Source organism: Sebastes fasciatus, chromosome 5 (genome assembly GCF_043250625.1).
Source record: "Sebastes fasciatus isolate fSebFas1 chromosome 5, fSebFas1.pri, whole genome shotgun sequence".
Taxonomy (NCBI): domain Eukaryota; kingdom Metazoa; phylum Chordata; class Actinopteri; order Perciformes; family Sebastidae; genus Sebastes; species Sebastes fasciatus.
Window position 1 is genome coordinate 18,967,144 of NC_133799.1, and position 14,615 is coordinate 18,981,758.

At 38.3% G+C, this 14,615-nt stretch overlaps 1 protein-coding gene across 1 annotated transcript; it reads right to left on the reverse strand.

The window, feature by feature from the left end:
- Positions 1–4,375: 4,375 nt before the first annotated feature.
- Positions 4,376–12,433, reverse strand: lpxn (leupaxin). Its single transcript, XM_074635499.1, has 9 exons — positions 12,363–12,433; positions 11,271–11,356; positions 10,996–11,063; positions 9,626–9,722; positions 9,066–9,329; positions 8,745–8,918; positions 7,708–7,789; positions 7,457–7,605; positions 4,376–5,731 (listed from the first exon to the last, which is right to left on the reverse strand). The coding sequence occupies exons 1-9, from the start codon at positions 12,373–12,375 to the stop codon at positions 5,465–5,467; spliced, it is 1,200 nt and encodes a 399-aa protein (XP_074491600.1). The 5' UTR covers positions 12,376–12,433; the 3' UTR covers positions 4,376–5,464.
- Between the last annotated feature and the right edge of the window lie 2,182 nt (positions 12,434–14,615).

Sequence of the window (14,615 nt, forward strand, 5' to 3'; positions counted from 1 at the left end):
TGCGTAAATGGACGTTCCTGACCATTTTTACTGCCATTTCTCCATCACCTTATATTATCTTGAATAGTCATTTTGAAGAGATATACGCTTTATAAATCACAACTTTTTTTTATGCATGTGCTATTTAATACTTTATAAATTAGGCCAAATAAATACATTTAGGCGGAGTTAACAGGCCCTCATTTTTTTCCTCTCATCAGTAACATAGGTTATAATAAAGTGGTGCAGGAATGAGTCCTAAAACCCAGAAATGAGTTAGCATTTCAGCACTTCTGGTTCCCTCAATGAGTTTTTTTGAATGGGTTTTTAGTTAGATGCTTGAAATAAAGTCTGTGGTTAACACAAGTTTAAGAGATTTTTGTTCTACGATATAAAATATGGCAGTAAATATCCCACTCGTGAATTTTTAAGCTTTTATGTGTCATTATGTATGTGTACGTGTGATGTGGCAGTTGCTAACAAGTGGCTAAATGAGACTACTAAACATCATCACGCCGACACATCTGCCTTTACAGCCTGTGGTGCGACCGTGATAGTTTGGTTATAGCCTAACATTGGCTTTTTACTCCTGCCGATTGCATTTACACTTTGCCACAGAGCTTATTTTCTGCAATAATCCAAAAGCCAATGCAAAAATCCATTTGGCTTTTTGTCGAGGAAACCAGGGCGATGCTAACTTCCCGGTTGGCTTACAAAAATATGTCATCCCTGCAGCGGTCTAGTATCAGAACGTTCAGGCTCCCTCATGTGGCTCAAAGGTGTACTGCAGATATAAATGTTAAATAAAAGACTGGAAGAAATTCTACATTTATTTGGCGACTCTAATAAAATCTCCTGCGACCCACCTGCGGGTCCCGACCCATTCTTTGGGAAGGACTGCAATAGAGCAGCGTGTTCATTTCAGTGTAATGTATCTGCATTCACTTATATTCCTAATAGATGCAGTGACCTGTTAAGTTCATCAGAACATACATGGACATGCCTAGTAATGGTGTTACAGTAATGTGATCCATCCATGTTTTACTGCACCTACCGGAGCTGTGATTTCATTGTCAGGACTGATTTGCAGCTGGAGTTGTCTGCAGCTGGCGTTTCCATAGATGTGTATCTACAAGCAAATGTACTGATTAATGCGTGAGTCTGTACCTAAGACCTATCTGACAGTTATGGGTTCAGAGCTGATGTGAAGTGCTGGGTTTACGGGGCAGGGCAGCGCCAGCCGGGTGTGGAGCTGAATGGGTCCGGACAGGCAGCTCCACCGTCCCCATCAGGGGTGGCCGAGGGGACACGGACATTTTACAGGGGAGGAGGCAAGTGTTGGGTTTCAGTGTCACGCAGGGGTAACTCTTGCAACTCCACTCTTCAACCCCTTGCCCTCCTCACCCTGCCTCCCTCATCACCAGTATCCATTATGTCCCAATATGTGCCTCCCTCCCTTTCCCTCCCCCATGGAGCTCTAGCTGCCATCTCATGGCCCAGTGCGCTCCCAGACGGTTCATACTCTGTTTCACTGCTGTAAATGTCACCTGAGTTACACTCTCTCTGCTTTCCACAGACGGCCCTTTATTCGCCACCCTTTTAAAAAAGACCCCCACTCACATTTCATGTTTTCTCATTTTTTACTACGTGCCAGAGAAACCCTTTTTCCTCCCTATTCACTCAGCCATACGACAACATTCATATTTTGTCTGTGAATGCCAGAACGTCTTTCCCCGCATCATATCTTTGTTTTCGACATTTCTGCTCAAGACTCTGCTCAAGACTCTGCAAAGCCTCGCTGTTGTCTGTATTTCAGTAAATACACTCGACAGCTAGGGTGAGTGTTCACATGTGCGCCTGAGGTTTTCCACTAATCTAAATTAAAGCTAACCGCTAGTTTACAGCTTTTTGATGTCAGAAAGTGAGCTTTAAACAAGTCTTGCCACTTATGAGACTGCGTTGGCAAGTCCACTCCTAATAGCATGCAGTTGTGACTGTAAATGATGCAGAAACATTTTTAATACTTGGATGAACATAATCACCTCTCAAAGTCATGTGACAATGTGAAAGTTTACAAATGCGTCACATGCCAAGATCTCAGATCAGATCCAAGTTGTTCTGCATATGGTTCATGCTGGAAAAAGTAGACTTCCTCTTGTGTCTTTTAATACAAAATGCAAATCTCTCAGGTGTGTTTAAACTTATTTAACATTTAACTTTACAGTATGTCTTCTCAGTAGGAATCTGGGAACAAGGCCGTGTGATCATTAAACACTTGACTAAACACGATACTTCTTCCATGATGCAAGGTTGTACTCTGTGGAGGCTACTAGAGGCCTAGTCTGACAGTGATGACAGCATGATTAATGCCCGCCTCCGTTCTCACTCGCACACACCAGCGTCACACAAGCAAGTCCAAGTGGCTCGAAGAGAAGCTGAAGAAAACCGCCTGCAGGGCCGACAGAAAGTAGCCAGTGTTCATCTGAAGATGAGACACTGTTTGATAAGATACAGTTTGACATTAGCAAGAAGTCCAAACTCAGTATTCAACTGAGGTTTGGCTGCTTTACACTATATACCATTAAAAGAGGTTTATTTTACTCTTCTGATGTACCCACTATCCCTCAATCAGCTTGATTTACTTTTTAATTAATTTCTCATACCATAGCTTTTATTATTGATTTCCTAGCTTCTATTGGTTTCTATGTTTGGTTTGAAAACCGGTTGCAGAGATTTTTAATTCCTTGAAATAGTTAATCAATTGACAATTGTCACATTGTCCTTGGTGGTGCATTCAAGGACATGCAGACGTCGTTATTATGTTATTGTGTGTAATGTTGTTATTGTCATTAATAGTTTTATTGTTGTTGATTTATTCGGGGGTTTTTTTGTTTAAGCTTGTTAGTTTTTTTTTTGTTTTTTGTTCCTTTTTTGCTCTTGATTTCAATTATTATATATTTATTTTTACATTATGTACAGACCCAGTGTGTACAGATTTTGTACAGACCCCAGGGAGAGTAGTTTTTCCATGGTAGTAACTAATGTGGATTGCAGGTAAATAAATAAATAAGTAAGTAAGTAAGTAAGTAAGTAAAAGTCAGAGGCAAATAGTATACTTTTTACTCAACTACATTTATTTGATAATGTTAGTTACTAGTTACAGATTCAGATTATTGATACAAAATATAAATTAACTAATGAATTATGATATATTGTTGTGGGTTAAGATACCCAGCAGTATATAAAGTAGTCAAAATAAGCCTTTACCAGCTGCAACATTAAAGTGTTTATACAGTAATGCATCAATAATTATAATCCAGTAATATAATATATATGATTCTGCATTGGACCATTCAGCATAATGAGTACTTTAGCTTTTGATACTTAAAGTATTTTTTTATGCTAATACTTTTGTACTTTTACTTAAATAAGTTTGAATGCAGGACTTTTACTTGTAACAGTATTTCTACACTGTGGTATTGCTACTTTTAGAAGAAGATCTGAGTACTTCTTCCACCACTGCGAAAAAGCACTAACAAGGTATCTTGCTGTAAAATCACATATAAGACAAGCAAAAAGGAAGCATGTATGTCATTTTTAGGTTCATGTAAATTGCTTAGCTTCCTGCATACTGCTCTCTGCTTCAGTTAAAGATTTACTACAGTAGATGGCAGAATAATTTTCACCCCCTAAAAAAGGGCAGCATTGATTTCAAGAGCTTGTTTGCAATTAGTGCAATTTTGAAATTGCAGTTTTTATTGATGCAAAATATTGATTTTGTTATGATGAAATTTCCTTCTACATCCTAACTGTGCTGCAAATATCTCACATTGACATCCAAGCTATTAGTTATCAGTGGGCCTGAACGAAAAATAGGCCCAGACATGCAAGGTGCATCACCAAAAATAAATAGACTACAAAACACTTTGTGAAAGTGAGTTGCTGAAGAGATGCAGTGATGCGAAAGAGCTCCTTCTGAAACCACCTTTGTTCACCTCACCACCTTCATTAATCTTCCATAGGCGTCTATAAAGGAGCCTGTGTGGAGAATGAAGAGGTTGTTTGAATCCAACGCATGCCAGGGGCCAAATGGTAAGTCAGAGTAAGAGGAAACGCAGGTTGGCACGGCGATTCCATGCCAGTCACTGCCAATACAAGCTATCAGGCCACATAGACAAACTGCTCCATACTGCCAGAGACTATCTCCACACTGCCAACTCTTATGGCAAACGGAGGATAGCTTAATGGAAACCACGGATTAAAACTGCACTTCTGTGTTTTTCTTTCTCCATTTATACATTTTTATGTGATCATGATGTATGAGATTCTATATAATTTAGCCCAAGTGTCTGCAACACACCTTTTAGTACCATCCAAAGTTCACATATGCAAAACGTTTCTTCCATGTTTTTATCATGGGAAATAGGTATTTTCCTCGTGTTTTACAACCATGTCATTAATTATGTTACAATGAGAGTATTTTTCCTTTGATCTTTTTTATATTATCTATTAATAATTTATGTCACATTTCATGTTACACTCTTAATTTGTAATTCATAAAAATGTCAGGTACCTCAGTTGGCCAAGAAGTACTGAAAAAATTAAACTTTTATTGCTCATCTGTACCAATGTAAATACACTCTTGTAATGTAAGAATAGTTGCCTCATTTAAAGGGGACATATCATGAAAAACTGACTTTTTCAGTGTTTGCGCTCATACATTTGGGTATCTGGAGTGTCTACCAACTCATAAACTGTGAAATAAGACAACCCAGACAGTGTGTGGGGGTGTAAGAAAATGTTATATTATGTTTTGGGATACTATATTGATTCTCCAAAACGCTGTATAGATTTTTAATGAACCCTTTAAAAAGCAATGGCGGACCTGGCCGTTATTCAGTCTTTCGGAGGTTGTACTGGGTTCACATTTAAAGCTAGATACTGGCATCATATGAAACTAGAAAAACCTAAGGAATCCATTGGTACCAACCATAGCATACGTGAATGTTGCAAAGGAGGTTAAATAAGGCTCAAAATTTATGCTAAATGTTGGCGAGGAAAAACTGGCGTGGCCATTTTCAAAGGGCTCCCATGACCTCTGACCTCAAGATATATAAATGAAAATGGGTTCTGTGGGTACCCACGAGTCTCCCCTTTACAGACATGCCCACTTTATGCTAATTGAACTATGCGGTTGTTTGCATTCATTACAAATGTGTTATTTTTGCCTATTCTAAAATGGTGTATTTGAATATTTCTGCATATGGTAGGGGCTAAAACGTATCGTTTCAGATTACAAGTATATTCAGACTGACAGTATGAGAAACATTATGTGTAAACATAGTCAAGTATGAACCTGAAAATTAGCACAAGTCCCCTTTAATGTATCACCCATACTGTGGGGAAATACTAATCTCAACAATGACAGTGATGCTGCATTTGATTGTTTCCTGCTACATTAGTAGTACGTTGTATACTGTATGTCTCACACAAAGAGTTTGTCAAAGCAAGGCGAGCAGTACGGCTTCCCTTTCTGCTCCTTGAAGATGCCTTGGCTGAGCTGCCGCAGACAGAAGGCGCACACAAAGTGCTCAGGGTGAAACTTGCGACCGAGACCAGAGATGCAGCGGCCCGTGATGGGCTCGCCGCAGCCGCCGCACAGAGTGCCCTGTCGGGAGTGGAAGTGCTGTGAGCAGAGGGGTCGACCATCCAGCTCCATGAAACAGCCATCAGTGAAGGGCTTCAGACAGTCCTGGATAAAAGAACAGAAGACAGAGACATAGGGAAAAGGTGGAAGAGAGGATAAAGAGACACAGAGAAAAAAGATTAGAGATAACATGGAGGATGAAGGATAATAGTGTAAAATCTGGATAAGTATGTTTGCATTTAAAGAACCATGATTGAGCCCCATGTACACTAATATTACTGCTTATCCTTATCTAAAACATACCATAGCTTTAGTACTGCATGGAAATTTAACTTTTTGGAATAGGTATTCAATGAACATTATTTAAAGCATTCTCAAGCTATCTTGCTGCTAAATCAAACTCATAAGATGAGCAGAAATAGTTGTAGGTTTCGTTGTAACATTTCATGGTATGAAAATCTCTCTACTGTTGATGAGACCAGGCTGCAGCACAGCAGAGTGAGAGTGGCCAGAAAGATCAGAGGTGCTACATTTTATGAACTACCTCATTTATTTTCAGCAGGAGGTTGATTAAAAACGCTCGGCCACTTTTCGAGTGTCCACTTCATCCGCTTAATGCAGTGTTTGACCTCCTGACCTCTGGAGATAGATGTAGGTTACCAAGGGCCAGGTACAATCCTGACCCTGACTGTGCCATGTAAAACAATGTTTAGGTTCTCTGCTAATGGACAGTTGCTGGTTGCGATGGTGATGATAAAATTGTAGTAATAATTGGGTTGGATGCCGTGGGCTACCTCCGGGTCTGAGAAGTGAAGCCAATGCTGAAGTGCCTTAAACTTGCATTCTTTCTAATAGCCAGCAGGGGGCGACTCCTCTGGTTGCAAAAAAGACGTCTGATTGTATAGAAGTCTATGAGAAAATGACCCTACTTCTCACTTGATTTATTACCTCAGTAAACATGAGTTTATGGTCTCAATCGCTAGATTCAAGTCTTCTTCAATACAGCATGATGTTCATTTAGTAAATTATGGTCCCATTTTGAGTCAAATAGACCATAAAGCAGGGTATGCTTTAGGGTGTGGCTACCTTGTGATTGACAGGTCGCTACCACACCATTGTCCGTGTTTTCATCTTACAACTTTAACCATCTCCCAGTGTTTTCAATTCATGAAACTTAATTATAAAATTTTTGATCGCCTAAAAATGGCTTATTCAGCGTTCAGTTGTACTAAGCTCCACCCTCTCGTATCACTTCGGGTTGCAAAAAAAACAAGATAGCGACGGCCAAAATGCCGAACACAAACCAACGGCCTATGTACACTTCTACGTCTATGGTTGGATGTGTTCCATGTTTTATGTGATGTTGTTAATCTTTGAGCGGTAGGTTTAAAGAGCAATGTATTTTATGTATTTCATGTTCAGGTTTATGAACATTGTATTTTCCAGTCAAGAATGATTCTCTTTAGGGGCCATAAACTATGAAAGGTTGCTACCTCATGTCAGCATCTCTACTGAGAGCACTTTATGTTTAACAATTGCTCATAGCCGGGTGAAGCAGAAGTAAAAGCTGCACACTGAACCGTTTTTGACCAGATGCTGCATACAGAAGTAGGTTTGAAGAGAATGTAAAAGATACCCACACTGAGGAATATGGTTTCCTTGATTTATTTGCATCATTTCAACCGCAACGTATTCATCAGACATAAGGTTCTCATCAGCCTTGTGGTCTAAATGTTGCAAATAAAGCAAATGTGTGGGTATCTTTCTCATTTATTCCCAGGCTTGTGTGTGAGCCAGAGCCGTGTGTGTGGTCTGAGGTAAGAGGCTCACTGCGCAGACGAAGCACTCTGGATGCCAGGTGCCGTTGGCTGCAGTCAGGTAGTTCGCCTTCACTGACTCCCCACAGCCCGAGCACTTGGGAGCAAAGAGGTGGTAGAAGTCCTTGCAACAATATGGCTTCCCATCCTTTTCTAGGAAACCTGGGACATGTATAAGACACTTACGATTAATTCAGAGTGATAATACATATCATTATTTGCTGAAGTTGTGGTTTCCAGTGAAGATAAATGAATGCCTCTCACCATCAGGTCCAAACAGGTCTCCGCAGTGTGTACAGAAGAAGTGGTCGGGGTGCCAGGTCTGGTCCAGAGCTGTCAGGATGTTCTGGTAAACCAGCCAGACAGAGATATATTACATAATGCTTTTACTTCCTTTAAGGATTAGGATAAAGGTTTGTCTCGTCTCACATGTTCGGATGTAAGGAAGCACCAAAATGTGGATTTTAAACCACATGAAGTGAATCATTGGAGAAGTTGCATTAGTTTCTGATTAATGACTTTGGTCTGCAGCATAAGCCCAGGCTGCAGAATCCCAATATGGTTTTGTGTTTTATTTGTTAAGACGACATGAGGGATACGTCTAGAAAAATTAACTACATGCTGCTGTATGTCATCATCCAATCTTCAAAAGATTATTGTTTAAATAACTGGATGTAATATATGACGGAACACATTAGGATCAGAAAACTAAGTGTGGCATTTAAAGCAGCAGTAGGCAGATGGGAGCAAATATGATTAAAAAAAAGGTAACCGGAGGAAAACAACCAATCAGAGCCGAGCTGGAGCCTAGCCGTCTCTGAGCAGCTGTCAATCAATCGCGAAACTAGGCAGCGCTAATCAAATATGAATCAATATTCTGTTAATGTAATGACTATTTCTCGCCTCAGATGTTTTCAGAAACACCTTGTAGTGTACTGTTTAGCTGTAAAATGAGGAAGTTTGTGACCCGGCAGCCATGTTGAGATCAGTTGAGAAAATACCAAGCACCGCCCACCAGCCGGAGCGCAGCCAATAGGAACGCTCAATAGGAACGCTCTCTCTGAATTGACCTATGATTGGCCAAAGTGTCCTGTCACAGGCTAGATTTTTTAAAACAGCGCCATGAGGAGGTGCAGAGTTTTCTCTCATAACACTTGAATTACAATATGCTGAAAGGTTATTATGGAATTTTTGCCCAATGATGCCAAAAATATTCTGCCTACTGCAGGTTTAAGTATGTGATAGGAATTCCTTTTGTTTTGAAAAGTGATCTATTCTTACAAGAGTTTTAGTTTGCTCACCGTGATAATGGGCCCCTTGCAGTAGGCACAGCGAGGAGAGAAGAGCTGATGGTAGTCTTTGTCACAGTACGGCCGTCCCTCTCTCTCAAAGAAGCCGGAGGTGCTCAGCTCCGTCTTACACTCCGAACACACAAAGTGCTCGGGGTGCCACACTTCACCCAGCGCCGTGATCATCTACAGAAGAGGAGAGAAAAATGTAGTACAAAGAGAACAATGAGAGGTTTTTATCAGATTCAACTATATAAGGCTGACTTTGCATCTTTTTTTGTTAAATCTACAATATTTAAATGCTTGCTCATTTGTTTATGTGGCTTATTGTACCTTTCCCACAATGCTTTTGTTGCAGGAAGCACAGTTGCCTTTGGCCGCGGTGCGTACGCCAATCTTCTCCAAGTCGGAGCTCAGCCCTCCTAGCAGGTCATCTATAGTATCTGTTTTCTTGCTCGAGGTCTTTGAGGTGTTTGCGTCTGAACCTGCTGTATTGCTGTTGCTCTCCTTGTTCTCCTGTTGCTCACCTTCTGGTTTCTTTTTTTTCACAGACTGTTTTTGTGTGAGAGGCGGTGGGGTCGTTGAAGACACTGGATCCTAAAATGATGATACAAGTAAGCACAAATACCATTGTTTTTAGCCATATGATAAAGTTGGTGCTTATCAGTGCTCCATACTGAAATGCTATGACTTGAGGCTGTGCAGTGTTGACATTAGTACAATGCTGCCCTCTGTTGTTAAACCTGGTTAATTTCACTCATGTTTGGAAAGTTTATTACTGCACATCCACTGTTCTCTCTCATCACCAGTTTATATGGTGTATTATTCTTTAACATACCAAAATAGATTCAATCATTATGAGACGTGAACTTGCGGACACTGACTGTACTGACCCCGTGTCCCAGACCCAGCATATCCTGCAAGATGGCATCCAGCTCCTTAGTGGGTGAGTCGGGGGTCGGGGAAGCTGCTACAGGAGCTGGCAGATCACTAAAACACAGAGAGGAGAAAATGAGAGAGCATAATATCTCAAATTAACCTCCAAGAACACAAACTACCCCATTGGTACGGTACAAGCTCCTATTGAAGGAAAACTGTGTCTCTGAACATAATCTGAGGGTGATATTTTACAATAATGTAATGTAGAGTTATGAACTGTAGACGTAAGGAAATGCTCATGATGTGGTGTAATTTATAATCTGTCAAAAAGTCTGGTAGGAATATTTCTGCTGCACGTTACTAAGTCAGTTAGATCATTGTGTACGTTAAGATGCTTTAAGGGGAGACACTACAGGTGAATATAGTAAAAGTTTTAACCAATAGATAACATCATGAAACTTCAATTATTTTTTATATGACAAGTTTTCTGAAATTGTATGTTTAAATATGCAAATGAGGCATTATCTTAATAAATATGTTCTAATTTACACACATTTCCAGAACAAAAATGTGAACATTGGATAAAGCCAGGTTCAAAATGATTGTTTCATGTTGTTGACATATTAACATCAGAGGTTTTTACAGAGTGAATTTAGGATATCTATTTTAAACACTCAATAAATCAGAAAATATTCTCAACAACCATGAAAAAGACAATGTCGCCATGTTTTTAGAAATGAATTGTTGTATAAATCAAGCTATGAATGATATATGAACAAACTGCTCTGTAGAAACCTTCAGAATATAGATAGGAATGAAACAGGAAAGTTTAGTGTGTGTAAGAGCTACTGAAGTGGAAATTTCTGAGTCATACTATGAGGAAAAACTTTATTTTGAGAAAACAGCCTTCAAAGATATGGAAACTTTCATACATTTTGCAAGACACTACAGGTGAATAAGGTAAAAATCTTTAACTAATAAATATCACCATGGAACTTCCCCCGTTGATCACTTACATTAAAGCAATTATCTTTTGTATTACAAGTTCTGAAATGTTATGTTTAAATATGCAAATAATGCATTATATAATGTTGCAGATTTAGGAGAAATCTACAGAAGCAAATAGACAAACTAGTAAAATAAACACCTAAATGTGTATTTTGGATATTTTCATTCCACTAGTCTGAAGACATGATAAGCAGAATAGCCCTAAATCTCAAAATTGACGATGTTTTTTCCTGTAGTGTCTTGCCTTAAAGTGGAAGACTGTATAATTATAACGTACTGTGCAATGAATTTTAAGTAATTTCCTGTTTCTTATTCACAGTTTACACAACGAAAATGTGAATCAGGGGTGAACAAGAGCGTTAAGCTTGTGCTTCACCTGTACACATTTGAGCTGACTGGACCTTTTCCTTTCTCGGCAAGTCCAGCATAAACTGCACCTGGCACCTGTTGACACACAACCAAAATACACCAGAGTTTCTGTTAATGAAGTAGCAAGATTACAAGTTAATCCATCATATGAAGTTCCTAATTGTTAACTTGTTAATTGGTCGCTTGACAATACATTTCAGGTTTGACTACAACTGAAAAAGGTGAAAATGAACATAGTTTTGGTACAGTGTAAGTTTGTAGTTGTTGTGGCTTTGTCTTCACCTCTCCAGCAGCTGGATCATTGCTGTTTTTCTCATTGACGCTTTCTGAACTCGCTGAATTCAGGGCCAGCTCCTCCAACAGCAAATCTGTGGCAGGATACAGGCCATAAATCTTCTAACCACACACATAAACATAAATATATTATGCAGGCATGCAGCATTTACAAAACATATTCGCTAAAGCACATTGATTGTGCTTTCTGGGTGTTCACTTTTAAACCAGGGAGGATGTGTATAATATATTTGGTGTGAAATATTTCCTGTGAAGTGAGATAGAGCCATCACCTCCATGTACAGAAAAAGGTGCTGGTCGATTCGTTTGAGGTTGCTACATGCAAGTCAGCTTCCTCAGGAAGTGATGCTACGACGTGTTGCAGAAGTGAAACTTATGATAATGTTGCAAGATATGTGAAAAATATTACGCCAAATTCAACTTTCCTTCACACAATGTAAAGCCACACTTCTAACAAAAATGGGAAGATACTAAACACGAGAAAAGAAAAGAAGAAATGTTCAGCTTATAGCACTGTTGTCTTTGACAGTTGATCATGTCTTCACATCTCAGAAACATCTGAACATCCTCTAACTTTTTCAGAAAATAGTGAAATTAAATCAAATGGTTGTATTTTTTTTCAAGACATAGAATGTATGTTTTGATAACTAGTGAAGCCCAATCATTTCTTTGATTTTATATATATTTTGTATCTTTATTTTTAGTCCTGGCTAAAATGGCAGCATAGTTTACAAGTAATAAACAGCACGATAAAAAATGACAGTATAAAACCAAGACACACTAACAACACAGTGCAAAAAAAAAAGTTATTCAAATAATTACACGCTGAACTGCCTTTAAATGTACAGTGTACTTGTATACTGTACTTGGTGTGAGTCACAGAATATGTAGTGTAAAGCACTGTCATCTTATTCTACGATCAGTTATTCTTTTCACCTCTATTTTCTACATCAATTGTGAATCATAGAACCTTTCACTGAATGTTCTAGAATTATAAAAATCATTTCATATCTAACAATCTGTCCACGGATCGATTTGAGGGTGATCAGCAGCGTAAAACATGAAAGACAGTCGTCTTACCGAGCTCGTCCATGATGTTGCCTCCTGCTCTGACAGCGAGAGTGAGTGTGTGTTTTTAGCTGCTGGTTAGTTACTAAGGTAACCGGCCCAATATCTCTTCTGGTCAAAAACCATCACTTCCTCTGACAGATGTTTGTTTTCATTTTCTTACTGAAGCAAGACTTATCCATATTTAGTATGAAATGTTTCTGTTTCCTTGTAAAAAGGAAACCAAGAACAATTTCTGAAACTGAGAAAGCAACTTACATTTGTGCTCTGTTTTTTAAGTGTGATTAAGTCTGATACAACCATATTATGAATTGATTGTGCTTTTATGTATACAATATGTATATTTATGTATATGGCAGTAAACCCATTGTTTTGGAAACATGATCTCCACTTCAGTGTTTGTAAGGCAAGGTGTTTATTTATATATTTTCAAGCAAAAGTGGCAATTCAACGTGCTTTACATAAGCCAAAGAAATGCATTTAAAAACACAACGAAGTAGAAAACAAAACCGATTTAAGTAGAATAGAAATTAAATATAATAAAATCAAGAATAGACAAGAAGACAATAAATACAATTTCAGTGTCTTCTCAGTGTTTTCACCACTGTTTCACAAACAACTGATTATCAATTTATCTGTATTTATTAAAAACATTTTAATGATAACTTCATCAATACACATATAAAGCACAAACAAAATATATAATGTAGCAATGTGTTGAGATTTGACATTTCCAGGTAGCTTCATCTGCACATATGATCTAAAGTATAGTGAGAACATTTTAACCGTAACATGTAACACAACCCCATGTAAAAAAGCAGATAAATCATGCTTAAACCTGCAGTAGGCAGAATGTTTTAGGCATCATTGGGCAAAAAATCCATAACCTTTCAGCATATTGTAATGAAAAACTAGTTTCAGGCTTTAGATAATCTAGCCCGTGACGGGAGACTTTGGCCAATCATAGGTCATTTCAGAGAGAGAGCGTTCCTATTGGCTGTGCATTCAATGCAGGCAGCTGTCAATCACTCGCAAACTCCGATCAAACGGTCAAACTAGGCAGCGCTGATTAAATATGAATCAATATTCTGTTACTGTTATATATATTTCTCGTGAAAAATGTTTTCAGAAACTATCTTGTAGTGCACTGTTTAGCTGTAAAATGAGAAAGTGTGCTCTAGCTGTTCGGCGGTGCTAGGTATTTCCTCAACTGATCTCAACATGGCTGCCAGGTCACTATTTGGGATGGATGTGATTCTTAGCCACTGATTCATGCACTGCAACCAGCAGAATATCAAGCTGATTTATAAAAAAAAACCTGTCCCTTTTAATCACCTCATGAAGTTCACGACCCCGTCACCTGTAGCTGGTTTTGATTTTATTCCACGGTTCCTAAATAGCTTGATAACTTTGTCACACTGGTGACCCTAAACATAGACACATCTTGGACCACAGACTCTCATCTTCCAAGACCAAGGACATTTATTATTACGATAGATCTTCCTCTTCTTTGGTGTTTATTGGCGGTTGGCAAACCAGCTTATAGGTGCATTACCGCCACAAAAAATAAATAAATAAATATTAATAATAATAATAAAATAAATAAATAAAAAACAAAACAATAAAATAAAAATTAATTATTATTATTTATAATAATAATAATAATAATAATAATAATAATAATAATAATAATACTTAAATTCTCTCCATTATTCCTGTTGCCCTTAAGTAATTAATTAGAAGATTGTGTACTTTCTTAGACGTCTTTCCTAGCAGATTCCCCATTGTAATATATTAGGATAGATGCTGACAGTTTTCTCTTTTCATTCTAGTCACCATATGGTAGTCACATACCTGCGTTTTCTCACACCACTTTGGTTGCAACCACTATCTTTTAGAGTAGGGGTGTTGTTGGGTTTTGTATGATTTAAAAACGTACAATTAAGATGATTAATTTCACATTTAATGGCTAGGTAATATGAATTTCTAATATAATGGAAATTATTTCCAAAAAAAGTAATCAAATAAGCCTCAGTGACTAAATTCTTACATGTTTCAAAGTAACACTGTCCCCCTGCTCTTTGGTTCCGCCTCTTGCCGGAAGAGTCCGTGTTTACAGCGACACCACAAACCTTCGCTCCACGTTAGCATCGTTCATTTGATAAGAAAGTCAACAGAAATGTGTCTTGCGCTTTTATAATTAACAGTTTCATGATTTTTTCTAAATCACGGGATTCATTTGAACGCCACGTCGTTGATTAACGT

Excerpts from the sequence above, each read along its gene's own strand:
- lpxn (XM_074635499.1), bottom strand. Across the intron at positions 11,064-11,270 it reads ATGATCCAGCTGCTGGAGAG|GTGCCAGGTGCAGTTTATGC; the intron begins GTGAAGACAAAG and ends GTGTGTCAACAG. Across the intron at positions 7,790-8,744 it reads GCAAGGGGCCCATTATCACG|AACATCCTGACAGCTCTGGA; the intron begins GTGAGCAAACTA and ends CTGGTTTACCAG.